The 14,756-nt window shown below is 40.2% G+C and overlaps 1 protein-coding gene across 1 annotated transcript in view; it reads right to left on the bottom strand.

Annotated features, from left to right (window-relative positions):
• The window catches only part of elapor2a (endosome-lysosome associated apoptosis and autophagy regulator family member 2a), a 41,351-nt gene that overhangs the window by 1,981 nt on the left and 24,614 nt on the right, over nucleotides 1-14,756 (bottom strand). The window contains exons 20-21 of the mRNA XM_028451161.1: nucleotides 14,399-14,577; nucleotides 14,098-14,266 (exon numbers count right to left, since the gene is read on the bottom strand). Of these exons, the coding sequence (XP_028306962.1) occupies nucleotides 14,098-14,266; nucleotides 14,399-14,577 (348 nt within the window). The remainder of the gene's footprint in view (nucleotides 1-14,097; nucleotides 14,267-14,398; nucleotides 14,578-14,756) is intronic.

Below are 14,756 nucleotides of genomic sequence, written 5' to 3'. Positions count from 1 at the left end.
TGGTTACATCCGTTGAAGAAAGAGCCCTCTGTTGCCTCAGCTTTTGGAGCTGAAGTTTTTATTTTTTTATTCTTTTATTGGCCCTGATTTTTTTTGAGCTCACGTTTTTTTTCTCCTTTGTTATTTCTGAACGATTCTTCTTTTACTCTTGTTTTTACTCAATTTCAGGAAAATTGAGACGGAGATTGAGGACTGCAGCCTCAACCAAGTTTACATTTTGACATTTTTGACCGATACCCTAGTAAACAATCTGTACCTTACCCTTTTGAAGCTGCTTGCGACAGACAGCCTAGTTCAACATTCATCGTTTTCATTTTGCGCGCCTCCTCCTTACCGCGTGGGACTGTCTTGCCGGCCCGAAGCCACTTGACAGCAGGGGGGTACCAAATTTTTCCTGAGAAAACTGTCCCATTAGTTGCTATGAGTACATAGGCAATTACTTTTCAAACAAGAAGTCCTGGTTTAATGTGCAGAAAAAGGATAAACCTTGCTAGGGGAAGCGCTCTTTGGGGGGTCTTTCTTTTCTGATAGGCGGAACAATTCCTGGGGAATGCTTCTCTCTCCTGGACACCATCCTTGACTCGCTGAACATGCGTCATACTGTCTTGCCAGGGGATGGCGGCCCACCTGATTTGATACATGCTTGGTAACCGAATATCATTCTAAACAAATTTCCCAGTCTACGTTCCCTTAGAGTGAGGGTTGTTAGAGGCTGGCTCCGGTCCAGTTAAAGTTGAATAATATTAGAGGTGCCCAAAAGTCCTGGTTGTGCAAAGTTTTCCCCCGGTTGCAGACCGGGGTTGAGTTAATTTCCCAAGCTCTTCATTTTTCAAGAGTGTAGGTTGAGGTTCCTGCTGATTCAGAGATTTTTCTTAAATTTCTGGAATTAACAGCAGTTGAGTTAATTTCCCAAGCTCTTCATTTTTCAAGAGTGTAGGTTGAGGTTCCTGCTGATTCAGAGATTTTTCTTAAATTTCTGGAATTAACAGCGGTTGAGTTTTCCCCCGGTTGCGGACCGGGGTTGAGTTTGGTTATTAGTGCACGGCCGTGCCATTCCTGCCTGATCAGCAGAATGCAGACTGTCAGTACTACCATGGGCAATAATCTAAGTGTAGACTCCGCCAAGGCGGAAGTAAAAAGGAGCGTACCTCTTATTAATCAGATGATACCAGTAAAAAGCAATTAATTAACGTTAAATGGTTGCCAAGCATGGGGGGACAATAAGAGCTCATTGACCCCGAGAGAGGAGGTGGACTGGCTATCGCCGCTGGTGGGTTAGATGAGGCCTATATTCTACTTAGACACTATGCAGCGAAACCTTGTGAATGCATGGACGTGAAAATTGAGGCATGAACGTGTGCGGTGCATGAATGACTGAATGATGACACGTTACGTATGCCTGACAGAACCGCGTTGTGAGTGCGAATGTGCCGTGGACGTGTCATTGAGTGATTGACCGATGAATGGCTGTTTGACTACACATGTTCCTCTGTTTCACCTTCCTTTCCTCCTGGGTTTTGATGCACTAGATCTTCTCCCTGTTTTTGCCAATCATGTAGTGGGGTGTTCAGATCTCACGACACACATGGCTGTGAAGGTCGCAGAGCGAGCCACGTGGATTCACGCATCACACTGCAGGAAGGTGCCAACACCAGCCGACCCTGATCTTGAGGCGACTGGTCCAACGGAGAAAGAACCAACATCACCACTGATCGAGGAACCGCAGTAAGGAGGTGCGCCTTCGGGAGCAGTGCTTTGATGAGCTTTTGTTTGCTTTGAAAGTTGCAAACGAAAGGAAAAAGGAAAAGACCTCGGAGGGTCACCGGCTGACCTTTCTTACGAGGCATACGGTCTTTTGAAGCATTTGAAATCCAACCTTGAGGACATCGTGGGAGAAATCCCGATCGCACGCCTTTCTCGCTGTAATTGAAGCTGGTCATCGATTGACGCGATGGTCCTGTCCGCAATTCCAGTACTCCTCTGGCTCCTGGCCTCCAAGGGGGCAATCGAGGACACTGGGCTTGAATCAATGAATGCAAGTGTTGATCCTGATGTGAATGTTTCCTTTTACAGGGATACTAATGCTAGCAGAAATAAACGTTGGATAGACGACATCGTCCTGCACGACACTTTAGCTGCGACCAATGTTACTCATCCGTTTTTCACGAACAGCTGGTACCGATACGCGCACTATCAAGCTAAAAGTAGAAGCCTATCCAACTGTTATGTTTGCTCTTACATGCCTGTGTCATCAACACACCCCCGCTTAACCGCGATACCAAAGGATGCTTCCGACTCCTTTTGTTATTTGTCTTACTCTAACTTCGGCATGGGGGACCCCAACCGTTGTTCTAAACAGCCAGTAAAAAAACTGGCTACACTACGCGATGAGACGTCTTCCACTATGTACGTAGATTACACGTGATCCACACTTTTTCCCTTCTGTTTCGCCAGAAATGGAACTCATAAACTAGGCCAGATTCCCGGTCACAATTGCAATTATACCCTGGGTCCTGAATGCGACACCGCACATAATTCGCACACGTGCCCACGTTCATACACCCGGGACTAATGGCACGTTTAATTTAGCAAACGGTTTTTGACTATGCTCAACTATTCCCCTTTTGTCACGACGTAAATGCGAATCCCACACTCCTTTGGGCTTTAATCCACACGACGCAATCTGGGGCACAGACATGACCTTGTCTCACGTAATATTCATTATGTGTTTATGGGGTTCTTTGCCTTTTCCTCCTTTCTTCCTGCTCCAACCTTGGGGATGCCTGTGTCCCCTGAAAAACAATGCATATATCCATAGTGTTATGACGGTGTCAGTATCGTTTGTCCTACAGACCACGAGAGGTTGAGCTACAATTCCTCTAACTTTTTTGAGTAAGTTTTATGTGTTTTAGGCTGTGCTTTGCTAAGGTTAAACATTTTCACTAACTAATTTTGCTTCTTTTTTTTATGTGTTGGACTTTGTCCAAAAAGGGTGGATTGTCAGGGCAAAATTGTTAGTTATGTTTATTAACATATTTACTCATAGACCTTATTATTTTTAAGGCTTTAAGTTGAGACTTTTCATTTCTGCTGTCTCATGTTTTCTGCTCTCTTCTCGAGGTCAGCTTCCCAAAACACATCTTATCCCTCAGACACAGAGGTATGACACACTCACATGCCTACACACACTCACATAGTCACACATACACACCCAATACACATCCATTCATACACACAAACACCATACACGCACACACCTCCAACACTCAGGACAATCAGGAGATACCAGAGAACTGGTTGTTTTGCCTAAAGAAGAAACTGTCTCTTTTCACCCTCTTCTTTCACCTCCACCCTGTCCTCTTTATCTCCTGGGGGGAGGAGGGAGGGGGACTGAGGGGGAATATACGTGATGAGTTAGAACTGTGCCACTCTGTCATCGGACGTCCGCCCGGGGCGGTCACTAATTTTGTCCATCCTTGTACTCCTTTTTATTTAGTTTTATAATAAACCTTTTTTATAAAATCATCAATGCCTCGCCTGGACTCCATCATTCAACCAGAGCAATAAATCATGTCTCCAAATGAGGTCAACCGCAAATTTGCCGTGACAGGAGACAGGGTCATCTATAAGGGGAAATAAAGGGGAGAGATTTTTGGGGCCCATTCATAAAGTCAGTAAAATGATGGTTCATTGTTCTATGAATCTGTGATAACCACATTTATTTATTCATCTGAATAATATCCACTGTTATTCAGTAAGTTTACTATTATTTAGTATATAGTCATCTTAAAGATGTAAATCCTTGTTTTAATCAGAAAAAAAAATGGGTTAAAAGTGACCAAAAAGTGCTGAAAATGCATTAAAAGGAGCAAAAATATGGCAAGAAAAAGTAATGAAAATAGGTTAAAATATGGCAAGTTTGGTGTAGTTGCAGGAAAAGAGAAAAAATAAGCAAAAATGGGCTCAAACTGTTAAGAAAATATTTGTAATTTCTTGAAGGCATTTGAGGACCCATGTTAGTGTCGACCCCAAAAAAGTTCCCGACCCCAAGGTTGAGAACTCCTGCTTTAGACCATCCAATGTGACAGAAAAAACAAATTATTGTCTAAATTACCAAATACATCAGTTGTAGATTTCTCAACCCTTCTAAATACACAAATTAAATGAAACTTCACAATATTTGGAGGATCGCATTTTCCCCTTGCTTTAATCACATGACTGCAGTCATTTTATTATTTTGTTTTTTTTGTTTTTCTTTTCTTCAAAACTGTTTTTCCTACACATTTTGGTACTTAATAAACAAAGATTTCCTCATATGGAACAGCAATTGCGTGCATTAAAAAAAAGAATTAAAAAAACAGCAACAAAAATAAATCAAAAAAGTCAATAATAACAGGAACAATGATAGTAATAGTAAGAATAATAGCAACAATAGTGTTAAACAAATAGTCAAGCAGAGCAATAGATATTAGATACCTATGAAATTAAAAAGAGAAAAGAGTTCACCCAAAATTAGAATGTAGGCATAAATAACACACACACACACACACACACACACACACACACACACACACACACACACACACACACACACACACACACACACACACACACACACACACACACACACACACACACACACACACACACACACACACACACACACACACACACACACACACACACACACACACATTTACAAAATAAAAAAATTAAATACACAGAATAAAAATTAAAGTAAGTAGACAAAATTTAAATTATATATTAAAAAAATTAAATATAATTTGGGATTGCAGTCATCTTAAATCTCAAGTTCAAAGAACTTTAGGTTATTCACATAACCTCGGTTCACTGATTATTATGAGTGAGATGTCTCACTATGGGATGCACGCCCCTGCTGGTGGTGTGCCTTGGTATTTTTTTTCAATAAAAAGTTTAACCTTGGTTCAAAAAAGGTTGAAAACACTGATTTAAACTTTCTTTTTCTGATTAAAAAATAATCTTAAACAGCTTAAAGATGTTCAGCTATTTCAACGATTATGTCCCCAAGTTTGCATTTTACATGACGTATAAATGATACAAAAAGTATGTAAGGCGCCGACAATATTCAGACAATAAGTGACAGATATCAGTCCCTGCATGATTTTATTTTTTATATTTCATTGATTTTGTAACTAATTTTGATTACATTTGGGGAAGTTATGTGAAGTAATTTCAGAAATCAATCTCATTACACCAAAACTGGATGGCTGGTGAAATGTATCCGTCCTCTGCAGGTAGTCCCACCAACAATAAACAGCGTGGGCGGAGGATACTACACCATTCAAAATAAGCACCTCTTCTCATTCGCCCAGCAAGAAGGGTTGTCTGGTGAGACATCTCACTTATATTAATCAGAGAACCGGGGTTATGTGAATAACCTAAAGTTCTCTTTCATAACATTTCATTCAATGTTTCACTATGGGATGTGGTAGCTCCCGTATTGCAGACAAGCTTATCACGCATATACCAGCCTACAGGGCAAGCACTGTGACGATCAGGACAGGAGAACCGCTTGTGCCATGCACTGAGCGAAGACATCCAGCCTGTAAAAACAGACAAAAAGTGAGGGGCGAAGACCAGCTTGCCGTAGCACAAATATCCTGAGCAGACCCTGCCCAGAACAAGGCCCAGGATGTGGCTACATCCCGAGTCAAGTGTGCACGCAAACCCGCAAGCGGCTGCAGACCCTGACTTGTATAAGCCAAAGTGATCGCCTCCAACACCCAGTGTGACAGGTGCTGTTTTGTGACAGGCTTCCCTTTAAGGAGCGGAGCCCAGGAGATGAACAGCTTATCACTCCTCCTGAAGCTCCCCGTCATGTCCATGTAAGTGCGCACAGCGCACACAAAACATGAGACCGCTGCTCACCCTGTGAGGCAGGTCAATAGGAAAACATGAGCCCACCACCTTTGGCACAAAAGCCAAGTTGGGCTTCAAGACCATCCTCACATCGCCCAGGAGAAGCTGAGCTCACAACAGGAGCACCGACAGCGCATGGATGTCACTGACTTGCTTAGCTGACACCAGAGCTAGAAACAACACTGTTTTCAGGGACACAAACTTCAAGTCCGATTCCCCCAACGGTTCAAAGGGAAGATGCTTAAGTCCCTCCAGAACCACAACTCAGGGGCCAAGCCCACAGCGTCAGGTTCTCCGGGTGCCAGTGGAAGACTGTGCTCCCACCCTGTGACAGCAGGTCCCTGCACAGTGGGAGCTGCCAGGGGCAAGCGCACAGCAGTCGGTATATCTCCGCCAGCTAGTGCATTGCAGGCCAGTGCGGAGCCACCAGGACGCACAGGGTCCAGCCCACATGAGGCCACCCACAGCTGCAATTCCCGCATGTTGAGGTGCCGAGGTGGATCACGAGGATGGCGGACGCCATCATCCCGAGCAACCGAAGACACAATCTGAATTGAACAGATTTTCCCGGTTGGAAAAGTGCAAGGCATGCCGTGAAAGCATTCACCCATGCAGCCGAGAGGCATGCCGTGAAAGACACCGCGTGCAGGGTCCAAACATGCTTTGCACGAAACCCAGATCAACCAGGTGACATAATAGAATACGCATATGTGCTCTGATCTCCGTCTTCGACTGTGCCAAAAGCAACCAGTCGTCCAGATACGTGGCCAAGTGGATACCCTGCAGCTGTAGCGGGGCTACTGCCGTTTCCGTGCATCACACGAACAACCTCGGGCTCAGAAAGAGGCTGAAAGGGAAGACACGGTACTTATAACACATCCCCCGGCAAGCAATTCTCAGATACTTTCTGTGGGGAGGATATATTGTGATGTGGAAATATGCATCCTTCAGGTCGACAGATGGGAGCCAGTCGTTCTGTCGCACCAGACGCAACAGGGAGGCATGCGTAAGCATCCTGAACCTGTATTTCCTGAGATATACAATATGTTTAGAGCACGTAAATCCGGAATACTGGGAAAATCTTGTTTCCACATCAGCAGAGCCTTGCCTCCAAGCCGCCGAACAGCGTCCGGCGACAGAATCTAAAAAAGGTCTGTCTGCAAACAGTTAAGCCACTAGTAGACACGAGATATGCTCCGAGTGAGAAGAGGTGTTTGAATGGCATAGTATCCACGCTACGTATAGTAGGTGGGACTACCTGCGGCGGATAGATACGTTTCACCAGCCAATCAGGATTGCCGTAATGAGATTGTGCTTCTGAGGGCTGCCGGCAGGGGCGTGCATCCCATAGTGAGACATCGAACTAAATATTATGAAAGAGAACTAAATATTATGAAAGAGAACTAAATTTTCTGAAATTATTTCACATAATTTCCCCAAATTTAATCACAAAATCAATGAAATTTAAAAAATTAAATCCTGCAGGGACTGATATCTGTCAATGTCTGAATATTGTCGGCGCCATACATACTTTATGTATCATTTATACTTCGTGTAAAATGCAAACTTGGGGACATCAACGTTGATGTGAGTGATCACATCCGGATGGCCGAACAGCCGGTGCCACGTTTGACAAACAAAAGCTAAAACTTGAAATATTGACTACTGCTTGTGGACTCACATAAACTGTAGGTCAACTTGACACATCAAGTTATCATTCAAAGAAAAAAGGAACGGCAAATAATGCCAAAACCAAGCCAAAAACGAGGCGAGTTGGATACCACGCCAGCAAGCCAAACCTGCGTGGAGGAAAAGGGCGCTGGTAGCGCCGATGCTACTTCAGAAATACTGAAGGAACTCAAACTATTTCGAACTGAAACGGCAGGGAACTTTGGTGTGCTGAGGAAGGAGGTGAGCAACATAAAGCTGAACTTCGAAGAATTAAAAACAAGGGTGGATGACGCCGAACAGAGGATTGCGGATAACGAGGACCGTAACATGGATCTGACTAAAGTGCTGTTTCATCTGATGCGTAAACAAAAGTATCTTGAGGAGAAGTGTGAGGATCTGGAAGGCCGTTCTCGGAGAAATAATTTAAGAATTTACTCAGTACCGGAGAAAACAGAAGGCAGCAATATGATTGTGTTTATAGAAAAGCTAATTCGTGAGCAGCTTCGTATCCGGGAGGAGATTTTCATTGAAAGGGCGCATCGCGTCGCAGGAACAGGTGTCCCCGTGGGACGCGCTGCTGCAGACTTCACCAGATCTATCATCGTTTGTTTTCGCAGTTTTAAGGAGAAACGAGTGCTGCATGCTGCATGGTCACTAAAGGACATTCGTATTAACGATCAAAGGATATATTTTGACGAGGATTACACCACCGAAGTGTTCAAGGAGCGCGCAAAATACAGGAGCGCAAGGAAACAACTCCAGGAGTGAAAAATCAAGTCTCGCGTTCTCTACCCCGCAAAGCTCATGCTGTTTCTGCAGGATGGAAAGTCTAAGACTTTTGAAAACCCACGAGAAGCCAGCTGAGGGTCTAAAGGACTTTGGTGTAACGATGGAAGTCCCAAGAAAAGAGCCGGATTGGGACTCAGCGCTGCGGGATGGTAGTCCCCCCGCAGTAGGAGCAAGCATGCTCCCGCTGGGGAAATAACAGCCAGCGTTGACTCTCTTCGACTTTCCTCAAACAGTTATGAAAATGATAAAACAGTCGATGATTAAGGTATGTGGAGACTACATTGTGGCTAGTGCTTATTTGTATAATTAAGTGCGATGTCCGCAGTGTGTGAACATATACTTACACAAGCTGAAAACACAAGTCGTGTATATGACTATGATGAACTGGATTCCGAATCAAATTTATTTCCAAACATAAATGATACATGTAAATATTATACAGACGCAGAATTTAATAATAATATAGAAACGGTTGGTTCATTTTCTCCTATTCATTTGAATTGTAGAAGCCTGTATTCAAATTTTAGTAAAATACATGATTACAAAATAAATTTACTGTCATAGCTCTGTCTGAGACGTGGTTAACGGATGAGAAGGATGCGGAATTTCATTTTGAGGGATATGAATTGTTTTATGTCAATTGGATCAAGAAGAAAGGAGAGGGGGTTGCTTTTTATGTTAGCAGTGAGCTGAAATGCAAAACAATTGAGTGTATGACTACTGCAACAGAAGATTTAATGGAATGTTTAACTGTTGAGATCGAAATGAATAAACAGAGGAATATTGTTGTCACATGCATATATAGAACTCCAGGGTCCAGCATAACAGCATTTATTAGTTGGGATGAATGAAAATAAACTGTCTATAATTTGCGGGGACTTCAACGTAAATCTCTTGAATGTGTCTGATCATACTAGTAGTTCAGATTTCCTAGATTTAATGTATAGCAGAGGCCTTTATCCAACCATTACCAGGCCTAGCCGAATAGCCTCCAGTTGTGCCACATTAATTGATAACATTTTTGTTAATATTTTTGAAAAAACGGTCAAAAGTGGTCTTCAATAAGTGCAGAAAAAAAATATAAAGCCTATAAAAATAAGTTGACTACCGTAATGAGACGTGCAAAGAAAGATTATTATACAAATTTGTTGATGGAAAACAAAAGTAATATCAAAGGAATGTGGATAGCTTTAAGGGAGGTTATGGGCAGTAAAATGAATTGTAGTCTGCCATTATACTTAATGAACCAACAGAATACAGAGGTAAGTGGTGTACAAATGGCTGTTGAATTTAATTCATTTTTCGTCAATGTTGGTCCAAATCTTGCTAAATCTATACCACTGCATAACGAAAATAAAAGCTGGATAGGTGAAAGTAGAGTTATGCAATCCCTATTTCTTGGTGAAGTTAGTGAGAGTGAAATTATTTCTACTGTCTCTAAATTCAAATGTAAATATTCATGTGATAGTGATGGCTTAGATATGTATATTGTCAAAGAAACTATACATTGTATTATTAGACCATTAAAATATATAATCAATTTGTCTTTTAATACAGGTTTCTTTCCAGATAAAATGAAGGTGGCTAAGATTGTTCCACTTTTTAAATCGGGTGATAGGCATAGTCTCACAAATTATAGGCCTATATATTTGCTTTCTCAATTTTCCAAAATTCTGGAGAAACTCTTTGTTGAAAAATTTGATTATTTTCTTGAAAAACATTCCTTGATACATGATAATCAGTTTGGGTTTCGAAACACCCGCTCAACAGCTATGGCTTTGATGAAAATCACAGAGGACATTACTACAGAACTGGAAAATAAAAATCACACAGTTGGAGTTTTTATTGACCTTAAAAAGGCCTTTGACACTCTCGATCATGGTATATTGATATCTAAATTACAGACATATGGCATTAGAGGTGTAGTTTTAAACTGGATTAGTAGTTACTTGGAAAATAGACAACAATATGTAGAGTATATAGGTCATGAATCTAAGTTAGAAACAATACAATATGATCCCTCAAGGCTCTGTGCTGGGGCCGAAACTTTTTACTTTATATATTAATGACCTCTGTGAGGAATCAAAGATTTTACGATTCTTCTTCTTTTTGCGGACGATACTAATTTTTTTGTATCGGGGAAGAACTTAGGAACATTCATGGAAACTGTTGAACAAGAAATGGTCCAACTTCAGAAATGGTTTAATAAAAACAAATTGTCGTTAAACTTAAGCAAAACAAAATGTATGTTGTTCACAAATCAAAAATATCCTGATAGTGTTAATTTAACTTTAAATGGAATAACTATTGAGAGAGTGTCAGAATTTAGGTTTTTAGGAGTTCTCATTGATGAAAAATTTAAGTGGAAGTCGCACATAGCTTACGTAAGAAATAAAATTTGTAAAAACATTGCCGTTTTGAGTAAAGTAAAGTTTATGTTGAATTACAAGGCAATGAGAATTCTATATTGCTCCTTTATTTTGCCATATTTAATGTATTGTTTGGAGATATGGGGTAATTCTTATATTACTAATTTAACGCCCTTATTTCTTTTGCAAAAAAGGGCTATAAGAATAAGTAATGGAGTTGCTCCGAGAGAGCATACCACAGGACTGTTTCTGAGGTCAGGACTACTCAAACTGATGGACTTGGTTGCTTTACAAACTTTATTAGTTGTTCATAAAGCAAAACACTGTTACTGCATGGACTTCAAACCCTTTTTACTGTAAACAGTGAGACAAGCAGAAGAAATAATGACTTAAAACAACCTTTTGCAGGAAATACCCTCAAAAAAATGTGTCTCTCAGTATCTGGTGAGATACAATGGAACTCTCTAGAAAATTATCTAAAATGTTGTTCAAATATTCTTCAATTCAAATATAAGTATAAACAGCACATACTCAACTTGTATAAAGATGAATGTGAAAATTGTTAAATTTACAACAACTGTTGTTTTAGCAAAATCATTTATAATAATTGAGAAATAAAATAAAAAAAAGTGAAAATTGTTCAAATCGAAAGTTGATTACATCTGTTCTGGGCTATTGTTATCTTTTGGCATCGTTGAGGCCATCTAATTTGTAACGTTTTTGTTAAGAATGGGGGAGGAGTTTATAAGATTTTTTTCTTCATCCTACTCCTGTTCTTCTTTTCATGGAATGTATTATTGTTGTGTTTGCTGGATTGTTGTACCAATTTATGTTGCATTACCATGAAAAAAGAATAAATAAAATGAAATGAAAAATGAAATGAAATTGCTTGTTTTCCTGCTGCTAAACCTAAACATCTTTAAGCTGTTTAAGATTATTTTTTAATCAGAGAGACATTTCAAATCAGTGTTTTTAACCTTTTTGAGCCAAGGTCAATCTTTATATTGAAAAAAATCCCAAGGCACACCACCAAACGAAAATGTAAAAAAAAAAATTTACTTTGTAGCCTATATTAACAATATACAGTCATTTTACTCAAAATGTCTTGAAGTTTTTATGTTTCATATTTCTACTTTCTAATAAAAAATGCAAATAACATTCAGCATTAGTATTTTTAATTAGAATCAAATAAACAACAGCAAAAACATGTATTATGATTTTTTTTGGCGGCATAAGATGGATTGATGGATAAATTTATTTTTTCAAATAAAAAGTGTTATTATCCAGATGCAGTCATTCTTATTAAAGTGTCTTGAATACAAATATAAAACAAAATATTCAATATGATCAGCACTACAATTGAACTTTATTTGGTAAAATTTAGTTTTGTGTTATATCATTTATTTTTAATATTATATTATATAATATATACAGTGGGAACGGAGAGTATTCAGAACCCTTTAAATTTTTCACTCTGTTTCATTGCAGCCATTTGCTAAAATCAAAAAGTTCATTTTATTTGTCATTAATGTACACTCAGTACCCCATCTTTGACAGAAAAAATAGAAATGTAGAAATTTTTTGCAAATTTATTAAAAAGGAACTGAAATATCACCCTTTGCTGTGACACTCATATTTAACTCACATGCTGTCCATTTCTTCTGATCCTCCTTAAGATGTTCTGCTCCTTCATTGGAGTCCAGCTGTGTTTAATTAAACTGATTGGACTTGATTAGGAAAGGCACACACCTGTCTATATAAGACCTTACAGCTCACAGTGCATGTCAGAGGAAATGAGAATCATGAGGTCAAAAGAACTGCCCAAGGAGCTCAGAGACAGAATTTTGGCAAGGCACAGATCTGTCCAAGGTTACAAAACAATTTCTGCAGCACTCAAGGTTCCTAAGAGCACAGTGGCCTCCATAATCCTTAAATGGAAGAAGTTTGAGACGACCAGAACTCTTCCTAGACCTGGCCGTCCAGCCAAACTGAGCAATCGTGGGAGAAGAGCCTTGTTGACAGAGGTAAAGAAGAACCTAAAGATCACTGTGGCTGAGCTCCAGAGATGAGAGAAAGTTCCACAAAGTCAACTATCACTGCAGCCCTCCACCAGTCGGGGCTTTATGGCAAAGTGGCCCGACGGAAGCCTCTCCTCAGCGCAAGACAAATGAAAGAACCTCATAGAGTTTGCCAAAAAACACACAAAGGACTCCCAGACTATGAGAAATAAGATTCTCTGGTCTGATGAGACCAAGATTGAACTTTTTGGTGTTAATTCTAAGCGGTGTGTGTGGAGAAAACCAGGCACAGCTCACCACTTGCCCAATACAATCCCAACAGTGAAACATGGTCCTTCAATTGAAGGAAAGATGAATGAGGCCAAGTACAGAGATATCCTGGAAGAAAACCTCTTCCAGAGTGCTCAGGACCTCACACTGAGCCGATGGTTCACCTTCCAACAAGACAATGACCCTAAGCACACGGCTAAAATAACAAAGTAGTGGCTTCGGAACAACTCTGTGACCATTCTTGACTGGCCCAGCCAGAGCCCTGACCTAAACCCAATTGAGCATCTCTGGAGAGACCTGAAAATGGCTGTTCACCAACGTTCACCATCCAACCTGACAGAACTGGAGAGGATCTGCAAAGAAGAATGGCAGAGGATCCCCAAACCCAGGTGTTGCATCATTCCCAAGAAGACTCATGGCTGTACTAGCTCAAAAGGGTGCTTCTACTCAATACTGAGCAAAGGGTCTGAATACTTATGACCATGTGACATTTCAGCTTTTCTTTTTTAATAAATTTGCAAAAATTTCTACATTTCTGTTTTTTTCTGTCAAGATAGGGTGCTGAGTGTACATTAATGAGAAATAACATGAACTTTTTTTTATTTTAGCAAATGGCTGCAATGAAAGGGGTTTGAATACCTTCTGTACCCAGTGGAAATATATTATATTATTCTTATTATTATTATCATTATCATTTTTAATAATAATAATACTACATTTTATAATACATTTGTATAATTCAATTTTGTTCTGTTTTGTTAACATTGAGAGCGTAAGTTTTCACAAATGTTTTTTAGACCAATTAGTTGAAATTGAATAATTTCCTACGACACACCTGACAATCTCTCACGGCACACAAGTGTACCACAGCCCAGTGATTTAAAAACCCTGGTTGAGACCACTGATTAAATTGAGATGAAATGATTGTAGTTGAATTTGATCGTTTTCCCGCCTAAAATCTACGGCCCACTTATGATCAAACTACTTCATATTTGACCAATGAACTAATATAAGTTTGACACCTGATTTAGAAGCTTGCGATTGTTTTTTTAAAGGTCACATGATGTCACGACTCTCACCTTGGAGGCTATGGCTTTGAGTTTTCCAAGTAAAGACGGTTTTGTGTACACAACTTCATCCTCCATGTCCGCTTCATTCTCTCCCTCCATCACTGCACAGCTGTCAGCCAACGGCATTTCACATTCCTTATTGGATGACATCACCAACCGGGAATACTTGTACTCCAGCCTGGGAAAGACACAAGCCAAGGAATCAATTTGAAATAATTAAGAAGAATCCAGATAAACGTTGTGAATTTTTAATTGATGGATGATAAAAAAAGAAAAGGTTGAGAAGTTTAGGAACGTCTTCTAATCTGACCTTTTGTTTTTCTTCCAGAAGTAACAGGTGAGGGAGAGCAGCAGCACGGCTGTGGTCGTTCCCAATGCGGCGCCGAGTCGCACCCAGAACTCTATGCCCTCGCACGGCAGCGTCTGCCTGTCGGGTAAACTCACGCCCCCCATGCACAGCTTGGGCTCGTTCCACACGTACAGAAGGTTCTGTGAACGCAGGAACATGAAAAACGGGTGTCTAACTTACACACACACACAATTTTTGCCTCAAAAATATATATACAAATATATCTACAATTTTCACATGTAATTTTTAAATATTTCACATGTAATTTGCATGTCGATGAGGTTTCTGAAAAACACATTAAAATCTAAAAAAAAAAATT

This window comes from Gouania willdenowi, chromosome 6, assembly GCF_900634775.1.
Source record: "Gouania willdenowi chromosome 6, fGouWil2.1, whole genome shotgun sequence".
Lineage (NCBI taxonomy): Eukaryota > Metazoa > Chordata > Actinopteri > Blenniiformes > Gobiesocidae > Gouania > Gouania willdenowi.
The sequence above is the reverse complement of the archived record's forward strand: the minus strand, read 5'-3'. Positions and strand labels throughout refer to the sequence as shown.